This window comes from Cryptosporidium ubiquitum, assembly GCF_001865345.1.
Source record: "Cryptosporidium ubiquitum isolate 39726 chromosome Unknown contig_4, whole genome shotgun sequence".
NCBI classification, from domain to species: Eukaryota; Apicomplexa; class Conoidasida; order Eucoccidiorida; family Cryptosporidiidae; genus Cryptosporidium; species Cryptosporidium ubiquitum.
Window position 1 is genome coordinate 608,811 of NW_021639820.1, and position 19,541 is coordinate 628,351.

At 34.3% G+C, this 19,541-nt stretch overlaps 12 protein-coding genes across 12 annotated transcripts; 6 read left to right on the plus strand and 6 right to left on the minus strand.

The window, feature by feature from the left end:
• Positions 1–239: 239 nt before the first annotated feature.
• cubi_02397 (uncharacterized protein) lies at positions 240–1,787 on the minus strand (the record flags this gene model as incomplete). Its single annotated transcript, XM_029019408.1, has 1 exon — positions 240–1,787. One exon carries the CDS (start codon positions 1,785–1,787, stop codon positions 240–242), a length of 1,548 nt encoding a protein of 515 aa, XP_028874529.1.
• A 603-nt stretch (positions 1,788–2,390) lies between these two features.
• cubi_02398 (uncharacterized protein) lies at positions 2,391–3,617 on the minus strand (the record flags this gene model as incomplete). Its single annotated transcript, XM_029019409.1, has 1 exon — positions 2,391–3,617. One exon carries the CDS (start codon positions 3,615–3,617, stop codon positions 2,391–2,393), a length of 1,227 nt encoding a protein of 408 aa, XP_028874530.1.
• Positions 3,618–4,386: 769 nt separating this feature from the next.
• On the plus strand, positions 4,387–5,151 carry cubi_02399 (uncharacterized protein; the record flags this gene model as incomplete). The annotated part of the gene is made up of 1 exon (XM_029019410.1): positions 4,387–5,151. The coding sequence occupies one exon, from the start codon at positions 4,387–4,389 to the stop codon at positions 5,149–5,151; it is 765 nt and encodes a 254-aa protein (XP_028874531.1).
• Positions 5,152–5,484: 333 nt separating this feature from the next.
• Positions 5,485–6,507, plus strand: cubi_02400 (RRM domain-containing protein SC35-like splicing factor; the record flags this gene model as incomplete). The annotated part of the gene is made up of 1 exon (XM_029019411.1): positions 5,485–6,507. The coding sequence occupies one exon, from the start codon at positions 5,485–5,487 to the stop codon at positions 6,505–6,507; it is 1,023 nt and encodes a 340-aa protein (XP_028874532.1).
• Positions 6,508–7,604: 1,097 nt separating this feature from the next.
• On the plus strand, positions 7,605–8,819 carry cubi_02401 (cysteine protease; the record flags this gene model as incomplete). The annotated part of the gene is made up of 1 exon (XM_029019412.1): positions 7,605–8,819. One exon carries the CDS (start codon positions 7,605–7,607, stop codon positions 8,817–8,819), a length of 1,215 nt encoding a protein of 404 aa, XP_028874533.1.
• Positions 8,820–8,863: 44 nt separating this feature from the next.
• On the plus strand, positions 8,864–9,886 carry cubi_02402 (uncharacterized protein; the record flags this gene model as incomplete). Its single annotated transcript, XM_029019413.1, has 1 exon — positions 8,864–9,886. One exon carries the CDS (start codon positions 8,864–8,866, stop codon positions 9,884–9,886), a length of 1,023 nt encoding a protein of 340 aa, XP_028874534.1.
• A 99-nt stretch (positions 9,887–9,985) lies between these two features.
• cubi_02403 (UVB-resistance protein UVR8) lies at positions 9,986–11,449 on the minus strand (the record flags this gene model as incomplete). The annotated part of the gene is made up of 1 exon (XM_029019414.1): positions 9,986–11,449. The coding sequence occupies one exon, from the start codon at positions 11,447–11,449 to the stop codon at positions 9,986–9,988; it is 1,464 nt and encodes a 487-aa protein (XP_028874535.1).
• A 455-nt stretch (positions 11,450–11,904) lies between these two features.
• On the plus strand, positions 11,905–14,079 carry cubi_02404 (uncharacterized protein; the record flags this gene model as incomplete). The annotated part of the gene is made up of 1 exon (XM_029019415.1): positions 11,905–14,079. The coding sequence occupies one exon, from the start codon at positions 11,905–11,907 to the stop codon at positions 14,077–14,079; it is 2,175 nt and encodes a 724-aa protein (XP_028874536.1).
• Positions 14,080–14,210: 131 nt separating this feature from the next.
• cubi_02405 (kinesin heavy chain) lies at positions 14,211–16,484 on the minus strand (the record flags this gene model as incomplete). The annotated part of the gene is made up of 1 exon (XM_029019416.1): positions 14,211–16,484. One exon carries the CDS (start codon positions 16,482–16,484, stop codon positions 14,211–14,213), a length of 2,274 nt encoding a protein of 757 aa, XP_028874537.1.
• Positions 16,485–17,053: 569 nt separating this feature from the next.
• Positions 17,054–17,420, minus strand: cubi_02406 (uncharacterized protein; the record flags this gene model as incomplete). The annotated part of the gene is made up of 2 exons (XM_029019417.1): positions 17,054–17,300; positions 17,377–17,420. 2 exons carry the CDS (start codon positions 17,418–17,420, stop codon positions 17,054–17,056), a joined length of 291 nt encoding a protein of 96 aa, XP_028874538.1.
• A 504-nt stretch (positions 17,421–17,924) lies between these two features.
• Positions 17,925–18,307, plus strand: cubi_02407 (uncharacterized protein; the record flags this gene model as incomplete). The annotated part of the gene is made up of 2 exons (XM_029019418.1): positions 17,925–18,021; positions 18,087–18,307. 2 exons carry the CDS (start codon positions 17,925–17,927, stop codon positions 18,305–18,307), a joined length of 318 nt encoding a protein of 105 aa, XP_028874539.1.
• Positions 18,308–18,354: 47 nt separating this feature from the next.
• Positions 18,355–19,441, minus strand: cubi_02408 (uncharacterized protein; the record flags this gene model as incomplete). The annotated part of the gene is made up of 3 exons (XM_029019419.1): positions 18,355–18,452; positions 18,511–19,192; positions 19,247–19,441. The coding sequence occupies 3 exons, from the start codon at positions 19,439–19,441 to the stop codon at positions 18,355–18,357; spliced, it is 975 nt and encodes a 324-aa protein (XP_028874540.1).
• Between the last annotated feature and the right edge of the window lie 100 nt (positions 19,442–19,541).

The window sequence follows — 19,541 nt, forward strand, 5'->3', positions numbered from 1 at the left end:
CAACTTTTCAATTAAGAAAAATTTACTTTATACAGCGAGATCACTCAAATTCAGAAATTCAAGATTATATCATAGTCTAATAGATTGTAAAATATAGCCTAGAGCTGCTCCTAATTTAAATTTTACGTCGCTAAACACAGCTATTGAAACTTAAACTAACAATGTCTTCGTAATATGCTTCCAATTCATTTAGATCCTTTATACTAGAAAGAAAATATGTACCAACGGTTATTAATTATTTACCTATGCATTCTTGGTAGTGGAGTCTTCAGGTCGTCTTCTGTTAATATTTGGCTACTCTCGTCATCCTTAAACTCGGGTTTCTCTGTGTGATGACAATGTTCTAGTTCTTTCAGAGAAAAGTCTGTCTCCTCAAGACCAGTAAATTGGCGGAGCTGCTTCCTTGCAATTGTTGCCTGAAACTTCCAGTTACTAGGGATAGTAGTATTTGTCTCGTTGATCTTTCTAATAGAGCTCATTCCTGATAAAGTTGATGTATAACTCAAAACGGGGCAATTCTCTTCCGAATTCTTACAATTTTCTTTAGAACCCTCCAGAATTCCTAATGATGGCCTTCCCAAGTGTGCCAAACTATTCATTGATAGAAAACCGCGCAATTTGGGAAGTTTTGGTGGTTGCATGCATGCATACAATTCTGGTTTTTGGGTAATATTTTGGCCATGTGCCTCTTTAAGCTCGAAATCCTGCTTTTTTAATTGCTCAGGCGATGCACTGCTTGAATTATCATTTCTTTTCTGCGTTTGGATCTTATTTACCATATTCAATTTTGAAATAGAGGGAATTGCTTCAGATCTGGAAAAACTCGAATCAACTTCTCTTTTCTCAGAAGAAAACATAGAGTCTAAAACTCCTCTGAGCTGAGCCTTTTTACTTTCAGAACGCATTTTTGTCGCAAACTTTGGAGTTTTAGGAACCGTAGTATTTCTTCTGGTAACTGTTTGTTTGCTTTCAAGAGCATTTTTGTTTCCATTAGCTTCTGTTGATATTGTATTTAATAAGGAATCACTGCTGCTTAAATTAAAATTCTTGATAGATTCTAAAATGTTTTTAATGCGTTTATCCTCGTTAAATTCCTTGTTTTTAGTTAGAACCTCTTCATTGAACTTTTCTTTTAAACCTAACTTTTCATATAACTCTCTAGATTTGTTTGCTGCTCTAGCGTCTGTTGCAAAACTAAAAGGCTTGGGAACTGTTGTTGCCCTTGATAAAGTGCTTATCCTTGACTCTGCACCAATAGATGATGTTGACCTGGTCGACATAGGTGCTGGTGGAATCCTTCCGTTGTAAAGCTGACGGAGGTTCAGACCCAGTTCGGGCTTGTGCATATAGGAAGCTGATGATAAAGACCTATTGTGTTTTAATCTTTGCTCAGCTCTTTCAGAAGTTGCAAATTCAAACCCCTTCGGCGTTGTAATATTCGTACGAGAAGTTCTGCTTGAATTAGAGTAATTTCTGGGCTGCTTTTCCAAGCCAGTCTCTTGGTTCGCGTCTGGTTTTGTATTGTTTTTCCCCAGTTGTGATAAAGTGGAGTTTCTGTTAATCCTCATAGAAGTCCTTAGTGATCTACATGAAGGAAGCTGAACTGATAGCCTCTTTTGTATATCTGAACATTGCCCATTTACTGATCTTGCACTTGCTAGCCCCTTATTAAAACTCGATTTATTTATCTCACTCCTTGGAGTCAAGCCAGTAGATATGCAGCTTAAAGATAAAGAATCCAGCCTTAAATGGCTTGGAATCGCCAGCTTCTTTGCGTTATCGCTCATATATTCATTATATTACTAAATTCACCCATTAAATAACGCCCAAATAATTTCTATTATGTCTTTTCCGCTCTTTGAAGATCTTCGAACGATCCTTCTTAAACATGCAAAACCTTTCCTAACATGAAATCAAGTGGGGTCACAGTGCCGCCTAAATAACCCACCCCACACAAAATTTAGTACCAGACCTATTGATGGGAAGAAAATGAAAATTTTTTAGTTAAAAGGGGGCGTATCTATAGTCTTGTCATTTTTTAAAGTTATTTAACAACTAATTGAGATTCTCCTTCTCACTTCTATGTCTTCCAGCTGATTCGAAATTCCTACGTTGTATTTTCTAAAATCATGACTAGCTACTTAGACTAACAAATTTTAGTTTTAACCAAAATGAAACTTGTGAAAAAAAAAATTTATAATTGGACAAGTTTTCTACTTAAAATTCAAATAATATTAAATTTAATCGTATTTGTCTTATTTGCTTATTCAAAAATACGGAATGATAATTAGAGCTCGGTTATATATATATTAATTAATGGGTATTCCAAATGAACTTTCAGTAAATCTCACAGAATAATTGGCATTACACGTTTTATTCTAAATAAATAGCTATCGAATATTGGGAATAACTGCGTATCCAAATACTTGTCTTCCTTGAGGAGGCTGCACTTGTTGATTCTGAGGAATAATTGGAGCTCTACTATTATATGGTGGTCGCTGAGGAACGTTCTGTGGATTAGGAGGTATAAGTGGTGTATTCTGAGGATTCCTATTTATTCCAGTAGCTCCGCAAAAACAGAACCCTCCAATAATACAAATAATTATAAGGATTATAACAATGATTGAAATGGTCATTGGGCCAATAAACGAATTCTTATCGCTGTACCTATAATTTTCGTTTCTATTCATGTCGTCAAAATCATTCATATCTTTAATTCGAGGGCCTTGTTGAGGAGCTTGAAGTGGGATTTGAGGAGCTTGGGGTGGAGCTACAAAACCAGGGTGAACAGGCATATTTGGCATTTGCATTGGAGCATAAAAGGGTGGATTTTCCGGCCTTGTAATAATTATAGGTTGAATGTGCCTTTCAATAACCTTTGATCTTTGAGGGTTAGTAGCTTTGGCTTTTCCAACAAATTTAATACGATGGCCAACAACCCTATATTCCTCTCTTTTTCCTTTATTATTAACAATGAAATATCTAGCCCCAACCTTATCTTTCTCTTCTTTGTTATTTTTAATTCTGAGAGCCTTACCTCTTGGTAAATTCCGGTTCTTATCGACGAGTACTACTCTGTATATTTTGCTCTTTTTTGGTTTTTCCCTTGAGTATGAACTTGATTTTGAGCCCTTTAATTTATTATCCTCAGCCGTTCCTTCATTTGGCTTTTTCAAAAATAAAGTATTTTCACTTAATTTTAAAGTATCCGTATCCAAAGAAGCTGATAATTTGGCCTCGGAATCAACTTTAGCATATGGTTCCTCAATTGTTACATTTTTACCAACGTCACTCGAGTATATACTGCTACTGGATGGAACAAAGCCTAAGACGTCTTCGTCTCCTGTTTGAGAATCACCATCGGAACTTCCATTTTTGGCTAACTTAGGAATGCCATTTTCTTGAACAGAGTCTTCAATAGGAGAGGGATATTCTGCATTCATCATACCAACTAGCGTGTCGACTCCAATCCCTGCCTCATCTGCCTCATCTTTAAGTTCGCTAATAGTTATATTGTGTTTTTTACAAAATTGTAAAACTTCATTATTAACGCCACAAAAAATGTTCTTAAATAATCCAAAAAAAACAAGGAGCAGTAGAGCTCTTGAAGATAACATTATTCAAATGATATTACACCTATATCAAACTAAAAATCACTGATTTTCGTTGTGATTTATCTTCAAAGTCGATTTTGATAGATATCTCTTTTAGACTACACTATTATCCAGGGAAAAATTCGACTAATGTCCGTGGCGCCATTTGGATGAGGTTGGCGCCATACATTAATGGATGATTACTTGTGACATTAATTCTCGATCCTGTGATTTTTTACTATGTAAATGCCAACTATTAGAAATGGCAACTTAACTCAACTTTCCTTGTAATTTGTATGAGTTTGAGCTTACTTTAACTGCTTAGCTTCGAGACTCTGGGAATACCTGAACGCATCTTACTCTGGTGGTATAAAATGTAATTATATAGAACAGAGTATGACGGTGATATCTCCATGACAAAACAAGTAGAAATTCTGGGTAGCTGTGTTTTCTATTGTTGAGTTTTTAAATCCTACTTTGACTGTCTTTTGAGAGCTCCCAAACAGTGAAACTCACTTACTTACCAGTAGCTTTTTCAAATAATCATCGATTAGTTACTTAGAGGCCAGCCAGTCGTCGAATAGTGGATTATAGCCAAAATAACTTCATGTCATGTAAATGACGAATTTTTTCTCGATGGGTTTTTTTTGGTGTGAATGCTTAGCTTGATTTTATTTGTATCTACACACAAACATTTAATTATAAAAAAAAAAACCAACTATATTTGGAATAACCAGAATCCAGAAATTTTAATTTATAATTTTGTAATGAAAGAGGCATACAAAACAGTGAAATGAGATTAGAAGTATTAATTATAGTTATTTTTCTGCTTTTAAAAATTAATCTCATTCAATGCTTGAAACTTAGAACAGGCTATGACAATTATTCTGATAGTGCAGATACAGATCCTCGAAGCAGTAATATAAAAGATTCTGAGTCTGAATATACTAGCGGAAAATATTCATCTGAGGTTGTAAATGGACCAAAATACTCAACAAAATCTGCAAAAACTGACTATGCATCTCAGGTAGAATCCGAAGATGGGGATGACGATGAACCCGAGAAAGCACCACTTAAAGTTCAGTCCGAAAAAGCTTATAGCGAAAAAAATGATGATTATTCTAATGAAGAAAGTAGTGAAGTTGAAATCCCTAAACGTAGTTCTAAGAGTACAGAAAATGGTCAAGGAGAAGTGAATATGCCACAGATACAGTATATGGCCAGACAACAAAGGTTCAACTTAGCAAGTACTGTGAATCCTCCATCAGATGTTTCAAATATTAACTATGTATTTCTTTCTCCGGCTGCTCAGAGACAAATTGATAGAAAAATCTCTAGGCTACAAAGAGGGGGAAGATACCACGGATCAATGAAGGAAACTAAGACCGTTGGAGAATGGCAAAAACGTTATTATAGTAGGCCTGCAACGGAGTATGGTGAAGTTAAAGCCTCTAATCAAGGAACCAGCTCAATTTTTACATGGATAATCCTGGGATTTATAGTTATTCTAATAGTTGTAATTTGTACCTGTGGAGTCTGCTTTTTAAGCAAAGAATAATATTATGGAGCCTAAAAACAAATACTTTAGTATATAGTAAGCTTATTAAAGCTGCACTGTTGGCAATTACGCCAAACTACAATTAAGAAATTCTAGTAATAATCAATTTCTTGAGTAATTAGTTTATGTAAATAGTAAAATTTTAAAAATTGTCAGATACTCCAAACTAATTCATGCCGGTTACTTGTCAATTTTTTGTAAAAAAAGATCTAATTGATGCATCTGCGTCTCAAATTCCAGGCATACATTTGGCGGCACATTTGCTCCCCTCACCTTTTCTGAACCAAATAGGTTCTTTGTGAAAAAGTTTTATTAGTAGGCCTTAAAAAGAATATGGCTAACCCAGTCCGAGGAAATCGTGATCCACGAAGGTCTCTTTTGATTAGGTCTTTGAGGTTTGATACTCCTACCTCTCTAGTAAGGAGAGAGTTTGAACGATTCGGAGCTATCCGAGACGTTTATCTGCCGTTGGATTACAGGTCAAGGAGGCCAAGAGGATTCGGGTTTGTCGAGTATGTGGAGGAAGAGGATGCCAAGGCTGCTCTAGAAAAGATGGATGGTGCTATATTGGATGGAGTCCCAATTAATGTAACTTTTGCTCAGGAAGGAAGAAAGTCTCCAGAGTCAATGAGACATAGAGAGTATGAATCATTCCATGGGGGAGGAGGTAGACGTGTATCTAGTCACAGATACGGATCTCATCACCATTACAAATCAGATCCATATAGACGTTATCCTTCTCCAAAAGACTACAGAGAAGGCTCGCGTTCATATGGTAATAGGCATTCATCATATTTTTCAAGGTCCAGATCACCGCCTCCGTCCAGAGGGTATGAAAGACATAAAATGCAGCATAATCATCACCGGAATGAGGATCGTAGACGAGTTGATGATCCACGCTCGCATAATATAAGAGGTAGAAGTAGTTCCAACGGAAATGAGGGAAACTACAGGTCTGAAGTTTATGAAAGGAATCATCCACAAAGAGATTCGGCACGTAGTTACAGCCGAGGTAGAAGCAGAAGTAGAAGTAGAAGCAGGAGTAGGAACCGAAGTAGGAGCAGAAGTAGGAGTATGAGTGAATATGGAAGCCGGGATGCAAGCTGTAGTGTAAGTAGGAACAGAAGCACAAGCCTTAACCAATCACCTTGCGGAAGTCCTGAGAGAGGTAGAAATAATAACAGAAAAATTGAGTTCTTTCGAAAAGAGTCCGAGTCTAATCATAAGGGATTTTTGAATGAACATCCTGGCAAAAATCACGAGTGGTATGACTCTGACCAACAAATGTCAATTAATAAGGAACAACAGAAACTTGACATACAAACATACAAAGAATCCCCCACTCCTGGCAAATAGTTTTACAAGAAATTTTTGGAAGAAGCAGCTGAAGATCTGAGATAACTAACTAAAGCAGAAGCAAAGTGATCAATGAGTCGTGGCTGGTGGTGAACTTGGTGCATTTCAGCTACCAGTCGCCTTCAAAATCTTGTTACAAAAATGTAATGGCTTGAAGGAGGCTCTTAATAGATTTTTGTTTTCTTTATTATGCAAACGTTTCTTTGGTACATTTATAATGCTCACAACCAACTCATTTAAGTTGAATTTGTTTAATGGACGTCATCTTAATGATGTTTTTCTAAGAATGGAAGCCTTATTTAATCAAAATACTATTTAAGTAGACAAATTAAAAACAGAAACGCTCAATAATTAAACTAAACAGATAAGTGAATTTAGATGTTTAAATGAGTTACAGACATATTAGTCAATCATGCTTTAACCCTGATAATACTTATTCAGACTTTGGCCAAGAAACATAAAGCCTTTCCTCCAACTAAATTGAAAAAATTAAACTTTACCTTCAGGGCTTTGCATGTATTCCCCCTGTTTGCTTGCGTGAGCTTTTTAAGCATTCTATTGAAAACTATTTAAATATCAAGAATTCATTGATATAACTAAAAACCCCCTAGTTTTCCACATAATTGACTCTGTACGCCCTCAGTAACCTTATATGGAGAGCACTTCTGGAGATATTACTGAGGATTCTTTGCAGAAACTTAATTTCCACAAGTCGAATTTACTTGGACGCATCTGCACCAAAGATTTTCTTCCGCCTCTGAATTCGCATTGCTTGCTATATTTGAGTTTGAAGACCCTAGTCAATGATGTTGAAAGTTTATATTGGGTTGAAGTCAATTTTCAACCTTTTAGACATGATATTCAATTGGCTACTGATTTAAGATTCCATTTTACTGTTTTTGTGTCTATAGCTTATTTTTGTCTTGTGTCTTACCTATTTATTCTTCTATCTCATTTTGCCATGTTTTTTTTGTCATATGCAATCTTTTACGATAGGCGCCTATCTGTAAGATGTTCCCGCCTTAATTTGCCAATGTTGAAAAAATAAGAAAAGGTCAAAAGGAAATGCAAAAAGTAAAAAAAAGGAGAATTAGCAGATGATAAAAGAATGCCTAATTCCATCCGAGGTCAGAGTCAGGAACATTGAAGGAGATGGGAACTGTTTGTTTAGGGCAGTAGGAAGCCAGCTTTACGGTGAAAGCGACAGCCATGGTATAATTAGATCTGCTTGTATGGATTACATAGAATTAAATAAAGAATCATTTTCCGGATTTGTGCACGAGTATGATTCAATTGAAAAGTATATTCAAGAAAAGAGAAGATTAGGCGTCTGGGGGGATAATATTGAAATTCAAGCAATGAGTGAGTTGTATCGTATTCCAGTGTACATATACGAAAAGGTCAGAAATAGTAAATTGAATCCTAACTTTTTAGAGAAGCATAAACTGGAAAGATTTTCTGGAAGTTTGTCTGACAGTACTTTTTATGAAAACAACGAATTTGTATATCAGCTACTTTGCAAGATAGAGCCAAAGTCTTCAAATGTTTTTGATCAAATCAAGAATCATTATTCCAACAGCAGGCCAATTAGATTACTTTATCACAATGACTTGCATTACGACTCATTGTTTTGTAAAAGGGAGTGTCAAACTCCCATAATTTGTATAGAGACAGGACTAATTGAGGTCAGAATCATTAGGAGTCTTAGAGCCAGTAAAGCTTTCAGGAAACAAACAAAGCAAGAGGCTAAAAGTGAGAATCCACGAGAAAATTCTAACTTGAAAACAGAACGGATTAGTGACTTGAACAATGTACCATGTGCATTACTAAGGAAAAGAGTAATCAAACATTTTCCAGCCAATTTTGAATCTAGTAGTGAAAGTGATAACTATACTGCAAAATCGTCTTTCTTTTCATATATTAGGAACAAATACCGAGATGAACCCGACACTGTTTTAAAAGGGAGTTGTTTGGATAGAATTTCCGATGGGGAAGCTCATTTTGAAAGGCTTTCTCTTAAAAGTAAACAATTATATAGCAAATTTATGTCTGGCCCCAAATCATTTTCAGAAAAATCAGCAGAAAAACCCGCTTTTTTTTCAAAAATTAAGTCATTAAATAATACTCACTTAGGAGTTGTTGATAGATATGCTAAAGATGTACAGCTTTCTTCTCACCAAAAAGAGTTGAAGAAGTTGTTAACAATTGATTCAACAGAGCCATCTTCTTCCCAAGCCTCAGGAAAGAAGTGTGTCGCAATATATTGTCCAATAAACAATTTGAAACAAAATACATTTAAAAATTATATTTAAGAATGGACGGAAGAACTTGGTTTGAAGGAGTTTCTGATAGTTCCATGAAAATAATTGAGACTTTAAGAAGTGGTAAAAATTTTTATGGGAGAGACTCTGATAATTTTGCAAACAACATTTCATCTATATTTTATAGATATGACTTAAGCTCAAATTCTAGCTCAGCTCCAACTGTAGTTACTGTATCAAAAAGCTCATCCTCAGACACTACAGATACGAAAATGCTGTTTTCTTCAGTGGGTCAGGAAACACTATTACTTCTTCAAGAAGCACTACTTCACCATTATTCTGGAGGAGAGGGGACTTTAATTAATTGGGAAAATTCGGATCACAAAGTTAATAGACTTGAATCTGTTTACACTAGAACATATGGCTCTGAAAAGGTAGTTCTTAGTAACAAGGGACAAATTGAACCAGCTATTGATGATGACGAAGATATATTCGAAGGTGTTGGATGTATTTTTGATCATAAAGAAAGCAAGAGAACAAGATCTAGGTCTTTTGAGAGATCCTTATCACCAGATTTGGATGAATTTATAGAGAATATTTATGATCTAAAGGATGAAGTGTTATCCAATACTGAAGTTTATTCACACAATCGAACTGAAGTAATTAAAGATACTACAAAAGAGCAAAATACCATTTATCAAGATTCTGGGCCAGTTTCTAGAACAAGAAATAGAAAGAAAGGCATAGATTACTCATTATTTTCTAGAAAAGGTCCTATTAGTGCCTCCGAAAAAAGTCTTAGAGACCTTAAACTCCCACAATTCCAGGATTCCACATCCTCATACGCAGAATGCTATTTGGAAGTGGATGGTGTGTCGCAATACGAAACTCACCATGAAGAATTAGAACCAATGAGCGTTAGATCTTATAATAAAGAAGTGGATGATTCATTACCAGTTAAAGATAATAAAAAAAAAAACAACAGTAAATACAAAAGGAGGAGGGTTAATTTCGTAAACCAGGAGTGGAATTCTATTCAGAAAATTATAAATAGGCAAAATTTCAGGTCTCTTGGAACTTTTAACAGTTTAATTAGTCGTAATAACTGTTCCCAATAGATTTAACTCTAGAAAGTATAATATAGAGAAGGGATTAATATTTGTATAATAGAAATATTTAATAATTGAACTTTCTATTATCATAGGATATATTAGTCACTAATTTGGAGATTTAGTTAGTTCAAGCTTACTTCTCAACTCTTCGTTCTCTTTCCTAAAAGCTTCCAACTTTCGAACAGAAACATCAAGTAGACTAACTAAAACAGCATTTTGTTCTTCACTCTTTTCCAATTCAGACATCAAATAATCAATTTTCTCCTTATCATCACCAATTTTAAGTTTCTCCTTAATTTCTTGCCAGATCTTTTTGCGAGCCAGGCTACTAAGACCAGTCTTGAACTCTTCTATGGGTTTGCATGCTTTTTTGGGTTCTTGATCCTCCGATAAAGATTTGGGTCTCCAGTTATCTGAAGTCTTTTGAACTAAAGCCCCTATATCAGATAAAGCAATAGAGTGAGAGCTGCTGCATACAACCTGAACAATGTTTTTGTTCTGCAAAACAGGGTGTTTAGAAGGCATATTTGGATGTACACCCTGAATTCCATGTCCAAGATTCTTTGTCATACCCCAAGTGTAGATATCTCCAACATCAGAAAGAGCTGCTGTGTGTGAATTCCCACATGAAATATCTACAATAAATGCCTTTTCAAGGCTTGAAAGCTTTTTTGGAGATAAAAAATCGTGTTCTGGTCCGTTAAATATATGTCCAAGTCTTCCACCTTGCCCCCAAGTATACACTTCACCACAATTTGTGACTACAGCTGAATGTTGACTCCCCAAAGAAACTTTTATTATCTCAATATCTTCCAAAGGTCCTTCTAATAGTTTTGGAATTAAAACATCATCCTTTGAGCCAAAGCCTAGCTTTCCAAAGGCGCCTCCTCCGAACATATACAGCTTTCCTGTGCTAAGTAAAATTGCTGTGTGATGCCCTCCACATGAAATTTCTTTAATTGGAAGGCCTGCTAAACTTTCTATAAGCTTTGGAGTAAATATATCCTGGGTGTCACCATGCCCAAGTCGCCCTTGGAGACCTAGGCCCCAAGTTAAAGCTTTTTTATCACCTGTCAAACACCCTGTGTGGTAACTACCACAAGATACCTGAATTATTTTCTCTCCTTCCAATGCCTTAACTTTCATTGGTTGGGAGACCACATTATTAGAAATACTCAACTCAAATTGTCCATGTCCAAGCTTGCCGTTTTTACTACAGCCCCAAGTATAAAGTTCCCCAGTACTTAGGATAGCTGCAGTGTGTCTATCAGAACAACTGATTTGAACTACATGTTTAAGATTCAAATTCACTCGAGGTACCAAACAGTCTTCCAAAGTCCCAAAACCTAACTGCCCACAGCCTCCATATCCCCAAACTATTAAGTCACCAGAATTTGTGATCGCTGCAGAGTAATTTGATCCACAGCTTACCTTTGATATACTATTAAGATGCCTTAGTCCTTCAACTAAATGTGGTCCAGGGTTCACTTCCTCTGTTTTAGATCCGTGTTGTCCATACTCAGTTGAGCCCCAAACCACTACTCCAGACTTTGATACATTTTGCCCCATCCTCGAATTATGGTTGAATACCGGTATTGCTTTTCAAATCCTAACAAGCTTAGTAATTTTTAATGATAAATGTGTGATTATGTAATACTATCAAAAAAGTAAAATCTAAATACCAGGCGATAATTCTTAATCCTATTTAAAATTGTTATTCATGAACCAAATATTACATTTTGAAAATTTGTGATTTTGGGTTTTCAATGATTACATAAATATTTACAAATAGAAATTATTTTACTGGAAAAGCTGTTATTTTCTAATTTGCATAATTTTCTGTTTTAGTATTTTGAATTGTTTATGCGCTAAATTCTTTTACATTATTATATTGTGAGTACCTCATTTATTAGAGAACAAAAACTTTGAGAATAAAATTTGATTCTTCAGAGAATTTTGATTAGAAATGAACTATTCTGATACTTAAGGCTCTCTCCCTAAATCTTATATAAGAGAATATTAAAATGTACTTTAGTGAGAATCACTTTTTCGAAAAAAAGCTGAAAAGCTGGTTCTCAAAAACCAGCATTTCCAATTTCCCAGAGATCCAAAGACTCATTCTAGAATTTTCATTTAGCTTTAAAACATCACAAAAGCTTGCTTTGGTGAATAAAGAAGGTCTCTCTTTTTACAGAAGCGTACAAAAGGCAGTTCTGGGATGTATTAAGGCATTTTATACGCTTGAATACCAAACCTGGATGGACTCTAATCCAGATCTGTGGCTTTCGTGGTTATTAATGAAGAAAAATAATTCCAAAAAGGATGATAATTTAACTCTAATTCCCTTAGATCCGAAAATTATCATGAAAATTTTGTTCAATAACAGAAAACTTTATCCTGTTAGCTATAAAACTAGAATTATCAAAGACTTCAATGGAGAACCTTTTTTAAATGTGGAACTTTCTGCAATCTCTCTTGGCCATCCAAAAAGTGATCATGAAGACTTTGAAGAGCCTTTTTCATCTATCTATGACATGCTTTCTTCCAAAAGACTTGTTTTCGGTCTTGACTTGGTATTTGGACAACGAATTGACCAATTTGACTCTCAGAGAGACTTTGGAGGTGGAGAAATTATTATTAGTGTTCACCCAGACCACATTTTTGATATTTTGTCTCACAAAAGATTCTTTGAATATTTTACTTCAACTCTATTAAAGCTAGAAAATAAATTTGTCTTAGGAGATTGGTCTGGTTACTTTAGTAATAGTATTAAGAAGGAAATGTACGGAAAAATCATGAAATCTATTTTACCTCCTCTAAAAAGCTTTGAGGAGACTTGTAGAAGACCCACCTTCCCTTTTTTAAGTATTCTCGCTAGTTCCCATTTATGTAAAGAGAGAGGATTACAACATGGATCTCAGAATAATAAATATTCACTATATGAATCTTGTATAAATCTGCTAGAGAGTGTTTCTTGTCAAGTTCTTGATGACTTTGATTCAAGGAAAATGATTGAAAATGCTATATTACACAAATGTCCAACATTTGCATTTTTCCTAAGCTCTTCAAGTCTAACAGAAGACGCATTCCAGCTCATTCTTGATTGTATTTCCAAACAAAAAAAAAGCTTCTTTCTTGGTAAGAATTTGGAGCCTTTGGAAGAACTTTGTGAGACAAATCAACTGGATTTTGTTTGGGAAAATTCCGATGAGAATTCTCCACTTTTCAAAGATAGCTATAAAAGTAAGCATAGACCTCCATGGAGAACTTCCATTGATAACATCATCAATGCAATGCAAGAAAAACAATCTCAAATCATTTCTCAACAACCTTCCATTGCTTTCAACCATCAACCACTTAGAAATGATGTTGGATATATCAGAAGAGTCAACAACTCTTTTGGCTATTCAAACGAAAATCCGAACATCCAAAGAAATTTTGAAGATAATGAAAATGATGAGTATAGAAACTGCTGTGATAGTGAAAATTCTTCTGAAGTCTCTCCGGAATCTGAACAGAATCAGGTGGAAAGTCCAAGTCTCGTTGCTTCTGGTTTTGTGATGGGTGTTAGATGCTTGCCTGCATCCACTGCTACTACTTCTTTGGGATCTATAATTGGGAACGGAAATAATGTTCGCTCTGGCTCGATTAGTAGAGCCAGAGGACCAAATTTACTCGGAAATCAATGTCAAAGGCTTTCCATTCCTTGTTCTGATCGAACTGGAAGGTTAAGCTCTTGTCCCACATTTAGCTCAATTGCAACTAGCTGGGGTACTCCAGTTCCAATAACTAGAACTATTCCAATTGATGATATTCTTGGAAGGAGGAGAGAATCTGTCCAAAGTAATGGAAATTTAGAAAGAAACGATCAGAACGAACTGGTTCTTAGTGAAATAAGACTCAGATACAACTTCGACAGTGATGAAGGTGAATTCCAACATCAAAAAAATAAGGCAGAAGTACAAAACACAATAGATAAATCAGAACTATTCATCGATGATTATGAGAAAGAAAGTAATACAGAACTTAATCAGAATGTAATTGAAGAGGAAGTATTGGGACCATTCAGCAATATGCAAATCAAAGATTCTGATGCTTCAATTCTTGCTAAAGAAACTCTAAAGTCCTGGAAATACGTAAATTATGAATTTGATGAGGATTTGGAAGTGGAATCCGAAGAATATGAAAATGAAGAGTAAATAGATAAATTAAGTGAACAGGTTAATGATTTCATTATATGCAATTCAAGATCAAAAGTTCTAATGTTTCAACTAAAGTATTTTCACTATTTTAATTGGATATTCTTTTAAGAAAACGGGGAATTAAACGTCTAACCCTTTACTAGAGAGGACTTTCCACCTCCTCCTTGAATGCCTTTGACAATATTAGGAGGGGCTAGCTTGGCAAAAATAGGCTTTAGTTTGGAGATGTTTTCAATAGTTTTGGTTAAAGAGTTACACTGCATTAATAACTTTGTATATTTCGTCTTTGCATTAATTAGAGACTTTTCAAGTTGTTCAATTCTTTCTTCTTTCCTCAATAACCTCCTCTCGTTCAGTTGACTTTGTGATTTAAGATTTGCATTTTGCTCAACCATTTTTTGGTAAAGTTTTCCAAGCTGTTCCATATTTTTGTCTAGTTGGGACATTCTCTCAAGCATGCTCTTCGTATCTTGATCATTAATATCAAATCTTTTGATACCTTTGTTGTTTTCTTTTAATTGGAGTTCCAAATTAGCAATTCTAGTAACATTATCTTCAATAGTTTCTAACAATGCTTTATGTTCAGAATTCCAAATACAGTCTTCATTTGGATTTGAGTCCTTTCTAATTGCAAGTAAATATTCCCTAAGCTGTTGGATTTCATTAGAAAGGTTCTGATAAGCTTTTTTAGCTTCATTTTCCTTTTCTTCATTCCTTTTTTGTAACTCCTCTGATTTATATCCTTCAATCCTAGCTTCTAAGTCTTGAATATGAATCTGTGATTGTTCAAGCTCTCCTATCAGAGACTTATTTTTAAGCTGAAGATGCTCAACAGTTTCTTCTTGATCTTGTTGTTGATATTTAACTTGGTTTAATTCTTGGATTATATCAGAAAGTTTAACATTTAAGTTTTCCTTTTCTTCAGATACAAGCTTCAAATTATTTTCCTTCTCTGAAATCTCCTGTTTTAACTGAGTGATTTTTTCGCTATTCTCTTTAAGTTGTTGTTTGGCTTCTTCTAATTCATCTAATTCATCATTATCCAAGGTTCTCAAATTCAACGTAGTCTTTTCTGAGCCTGAAGAAATAGGTGTTTCTTGAAGTTCCTTGCTTCCTCTAATGTTTAAGGAAGAATTAAGTACCAGACTGGTTCCTTTACCTACACACGGTTTATTTTCAGGGAGTTCTCCTCCGAGCTTTTTAACCAAGTCCTCTAGAGCTTGAATATAGTTATCTCTTTCCGCCAACTTTCTTTGTGCCGAGTTAAGTAGTACTTGTAATTGTTCAACAGAAAATTGTTGGTTAACTTTAGGAGCGTTCTTAACCATTTTAGCTCTGATTCCAAATCTTAAAGTACCAATAGTTTCGGATTCATTAACAATACTTGGAGAACAAGTGACAATTAAAGCAGTAAGAGAGTTACCACCAAGAGAATTTTGAAGAATTCTTGTTAATTTAGAATCACGATAAGGAATAAAGTTCTTGGTATTATCTGTTAGAGCATTAATTACATTTCCCAAACAGCTTAAAGATTTATTAATGGTTTTAGCTTCATCTAAAGTCAACCCTTCTGCTCCAGTCTTACTGATTTTTTCTGATCCTGCAAGATCAACGAGGAAAAGTTTGCCAACTTTGATGCTGGAATCGAATACATTCTTTTGTTGAAGCTGTAACATAAAAATTAAATGAGATCTTGAAGAGTATGAATTCATATTCGTAGATGCTACAGCTCTATGCTTATGACCCAAAGCCATAAGTTCAAAAACTTCTTCTGGAGAAGTAACAAAGTATTCACTCAAGTCCTTTACATAGATACCATGTATCTTATCTTCATGTATTCTCAAATTGCTTTTCGTTCCACTTGTATCCAATAAATCTCTTATCCTTTCCATATAAACCTCACAAATAGAAACCTTTAGTTGAAACTCAATGTGTTCCTCAGCATTACTAATGGTTTCAAATACATCATGGACCATACGAGGAATAACTCCCATCTTTTCATTGTCTCCTATTATACCTTCCATTGTAAATGTTTTCCCACTAGAAGTTTGTCCATAAGCCAAAACTGTTCCATTAATACCTTTGAATAACTGGTCAACAATAGGTTTTGCGGCAGTTTTATAAACGTAACTTTGATTAGTATCCATGGGAAAAATGTGATCTAAATAGAAGGTTCTCTCTTTTGTTTCACTATCATTCTTAGATTCTGATGAGCTAATCTCTATACATTGTTCTGATCTCACATTTACACATAGCAAACCATTGCCATGAGTTTTCTCTGCCTCATTTGGAGGCCTGACTCTACAGTACACGTGAACCCCAGAGCCTGAGGCATGATCATTACCTGCTCCTGAAGTTCCAGAAACATTCTCGATATTTCCTAAATTTTCGTTTTCTGCCATTTTGGTTCAGTTCTTCAATATAGAGGTTCTCTTGTTCTTTTGGCACAAATAATTGAAGTAAGACGTTAGTTTTTCTGGGAGCCTTTTAATAAATACTTTACAGAGTTTTTAGGTAAGTTCCCCTTAAAACACTGTTCAGTTTATATTCGCGTCCTATTTCCCAAACCTCTAAAACATTGGCCAAACCGGCTGTTATTTCCTACTTTCCTCCTATGTAGTCCTAACCTTTTTTTCCTATAAAAAAAAAATACTTACCTTCTAGCATTAATCTAAGATTTGACTTTTTCTACATGCGGTCCAAGTGTGTTAAACTTTTTAGAAATTTACCTTCACACCTCCAATTTTGCATTTTGGCGGGAAAGTAATTTAATTGGAGAAAATTAAGGAATTTATTTAGTGATAGAAATAGAATTATTTGAAGAAATATTACGGGAGAAAAAAATATTAGCCAAATAGTAAATTTAGAATCACTCAATAGTTGAATAGTTTAGTATAACTCGAATTTGAGGAGATTAATGACTTTTAACAAAATACATAAATATATTTATTGTGAAAAATAACAGAATGAATCAAATTCCGAGTCTATCTGCAATAATGAGTAGGTCTATTGCTTGAGACTCTTCAATCTGGAATTCTTGTAGCCTTCCGTGCTTTGTTGAATATTGATGTTTATACTCAAGATACTCAATTACTTTCTTCATCTGAGTTGAGTTAATATAATTAAACTTCATACTTCCCGTCTCAAATAGTTCATCTTTAATATTAGTGATATACTCAGCCAAAATTGATTTAAGTTTAAATTTCTCACCGTCCACACTATAATTTAAAAAACTTGATAGTTAGAACTTTCTTCAAATTTGCGTTATGTGATTCACACAGAAGCCAAACCTACCAGATCAAGTCCAAATATCTTTCTTTTGCTGAGTTCTCAGCCATATTAAGCTCTTTCTATTTTCCGAGATAGTATTTCTTCAAGAGCAATTTTAGCTACATTTATTTATCCCACATGGTGACTTTCTTTTGTTTAGGCGGGAATGTGATATTTATTTTTCAGCTTTAGTTTTTACCAATTTTCTATTTATAACTGTGAACAAAGTAAGAAATTCGTAATAAATATTCTACATTTAGATATTTTTAGTCTTTTGAGAAAATTCTGACAAGTAGACTTAACTTTTTAGTCGTTATTTTTCCAGTAGTTTTCAATATATTTGGTAGTACAAATCTCCATAAAGAATGCAAAAATAACAAATTGGGTTTTTTTGTGAGATTGTTATGTGAACAATTTGTACTTGTTTTAATTATCTTACTGTTTTTTCTTAATAATTATTAATATTTAATGCATAATTTTTGGCGCCAACTCAACAAATGACTAAAGAAAAAAAAAATAAAAATATTTATACGGGTAAAGCTAGGAAAATCGGAACAAAAGTTATATAAAAAATGAAAGAGTTGGATGTGAGTGGGTTTATTAATGAGTTGAACTCAATTATCAGAAATGAGAAGAATCAGAAGCCAGTTAGGATCACGATAAAGAGATGTAAGTTTATAATATTTTTGCCTTTTAGTAATAAAAATGACTAATAAACCTACTTTTTACCTTAGATTATCCTGATATTAAAGGTTGTAAAAAGAAACGTAAGGCAATGGAGGAGGAAAAGATAAAGGGTGGGACGGATGATTATTATTACTTGGCCAGAGTAACTGACGGGAAAAAGAGGAAATCAAAAGTAGTGATAAAGAACGAAAAAGACTCAAATACTCTTGCCTCTGATCTTAGCAGAAGCTTACTTAAAGTAGACAACCAGAAAAAAAATAGAAAATGAATACAAATTAGTAATAATTTGTAGCCTTCATTTTGATTAGAAATAAATTACTTATTGATCTCACTATTAAGATGAGAAGCAATAATAGTTTCAAAGTGGTCTCGGGCATATTCTATGTTATATAAGGCAGATGCAGAGGTTACACCTAATTAAACGTGAATTAGATGATATTTTTATAGTAATTTTGTCATTTATTAACTTACTTTTATCGTTAATAACTACCAGTATATATGAATTTTGAGTAAACCTTTTTATTATACTAGAGAAATGAGGTGTTTCCAAGTTTATACCAACAAAATTTGTCTGAGATTTTGCACAGGTTAGTTTAAATTGCTTACAAATATTTGAAATCCTCTCAAAACGTGATCTGTGATGCTTTGAATCCAAAGTATTCAAATTATCTGCATGAGAAATTACAAGGAATGTGGACTTCTCAAAGAGAACTAACTCTACTGCGTTACAAGATTCTGCTAAAATCTTGAGATTCTTCTCTAGAAGCCCAACATTAGGTATCAATGCATATACAATTTCACTCCAAGCTGCAAAAAGAGTTTCATCCCAGATCGTTGTGGGGAAAACCCTGTACTTCATATTTGCTGCAATCTTTCCTATTTCTCTTTCATAATAATCTATCGCAGATTCTCTATCATTTACTGAAAGTTTATCCATCTTGTGAACTAAACAAAACAAATGGGACTGAGGGGAAAGAAGCTTTAAATTCTCTATTGTGCTTTTAAAGTAAGCAAAATCCTGATCCAAATCTTTTTTTATCTGTTTGGAAGAGTAGTCGTCCTTCTTTCTAACTTCCAACACATAAATTAAAACTTCTGTATTTCTGAAAATATGCTCTCTTTGACTCTCGAAATAATTCTCCATGAAAATGTCCTTAAAAAAAGTTATTTAAAAGCACTTATTTGAAATTATGATTTTCGAACTTACCTGCCCTCCGCAATCCCAAAGACTTAATACCATATTTCCAAAAAACCTTAAATGAGAATGTTCTATATTATTTGTAGCTGTTAATCGACTTGTATCTTTTGGGAGATAATTTGCAAAGATTATACTCCTCATGGATGTCTTCCCTGCTCCTGCTCTCCCCATTAATAATACTTTCTTTCTATCAGAGTTCATCATTACTAATTCAAACACATTTCCCCATGTACCCTTAAGTCTAAGCAAAATGGCGCCAAATTCTTTAAAAAAACTATAAGTCAAAAATAAGACTAAAAGGTAA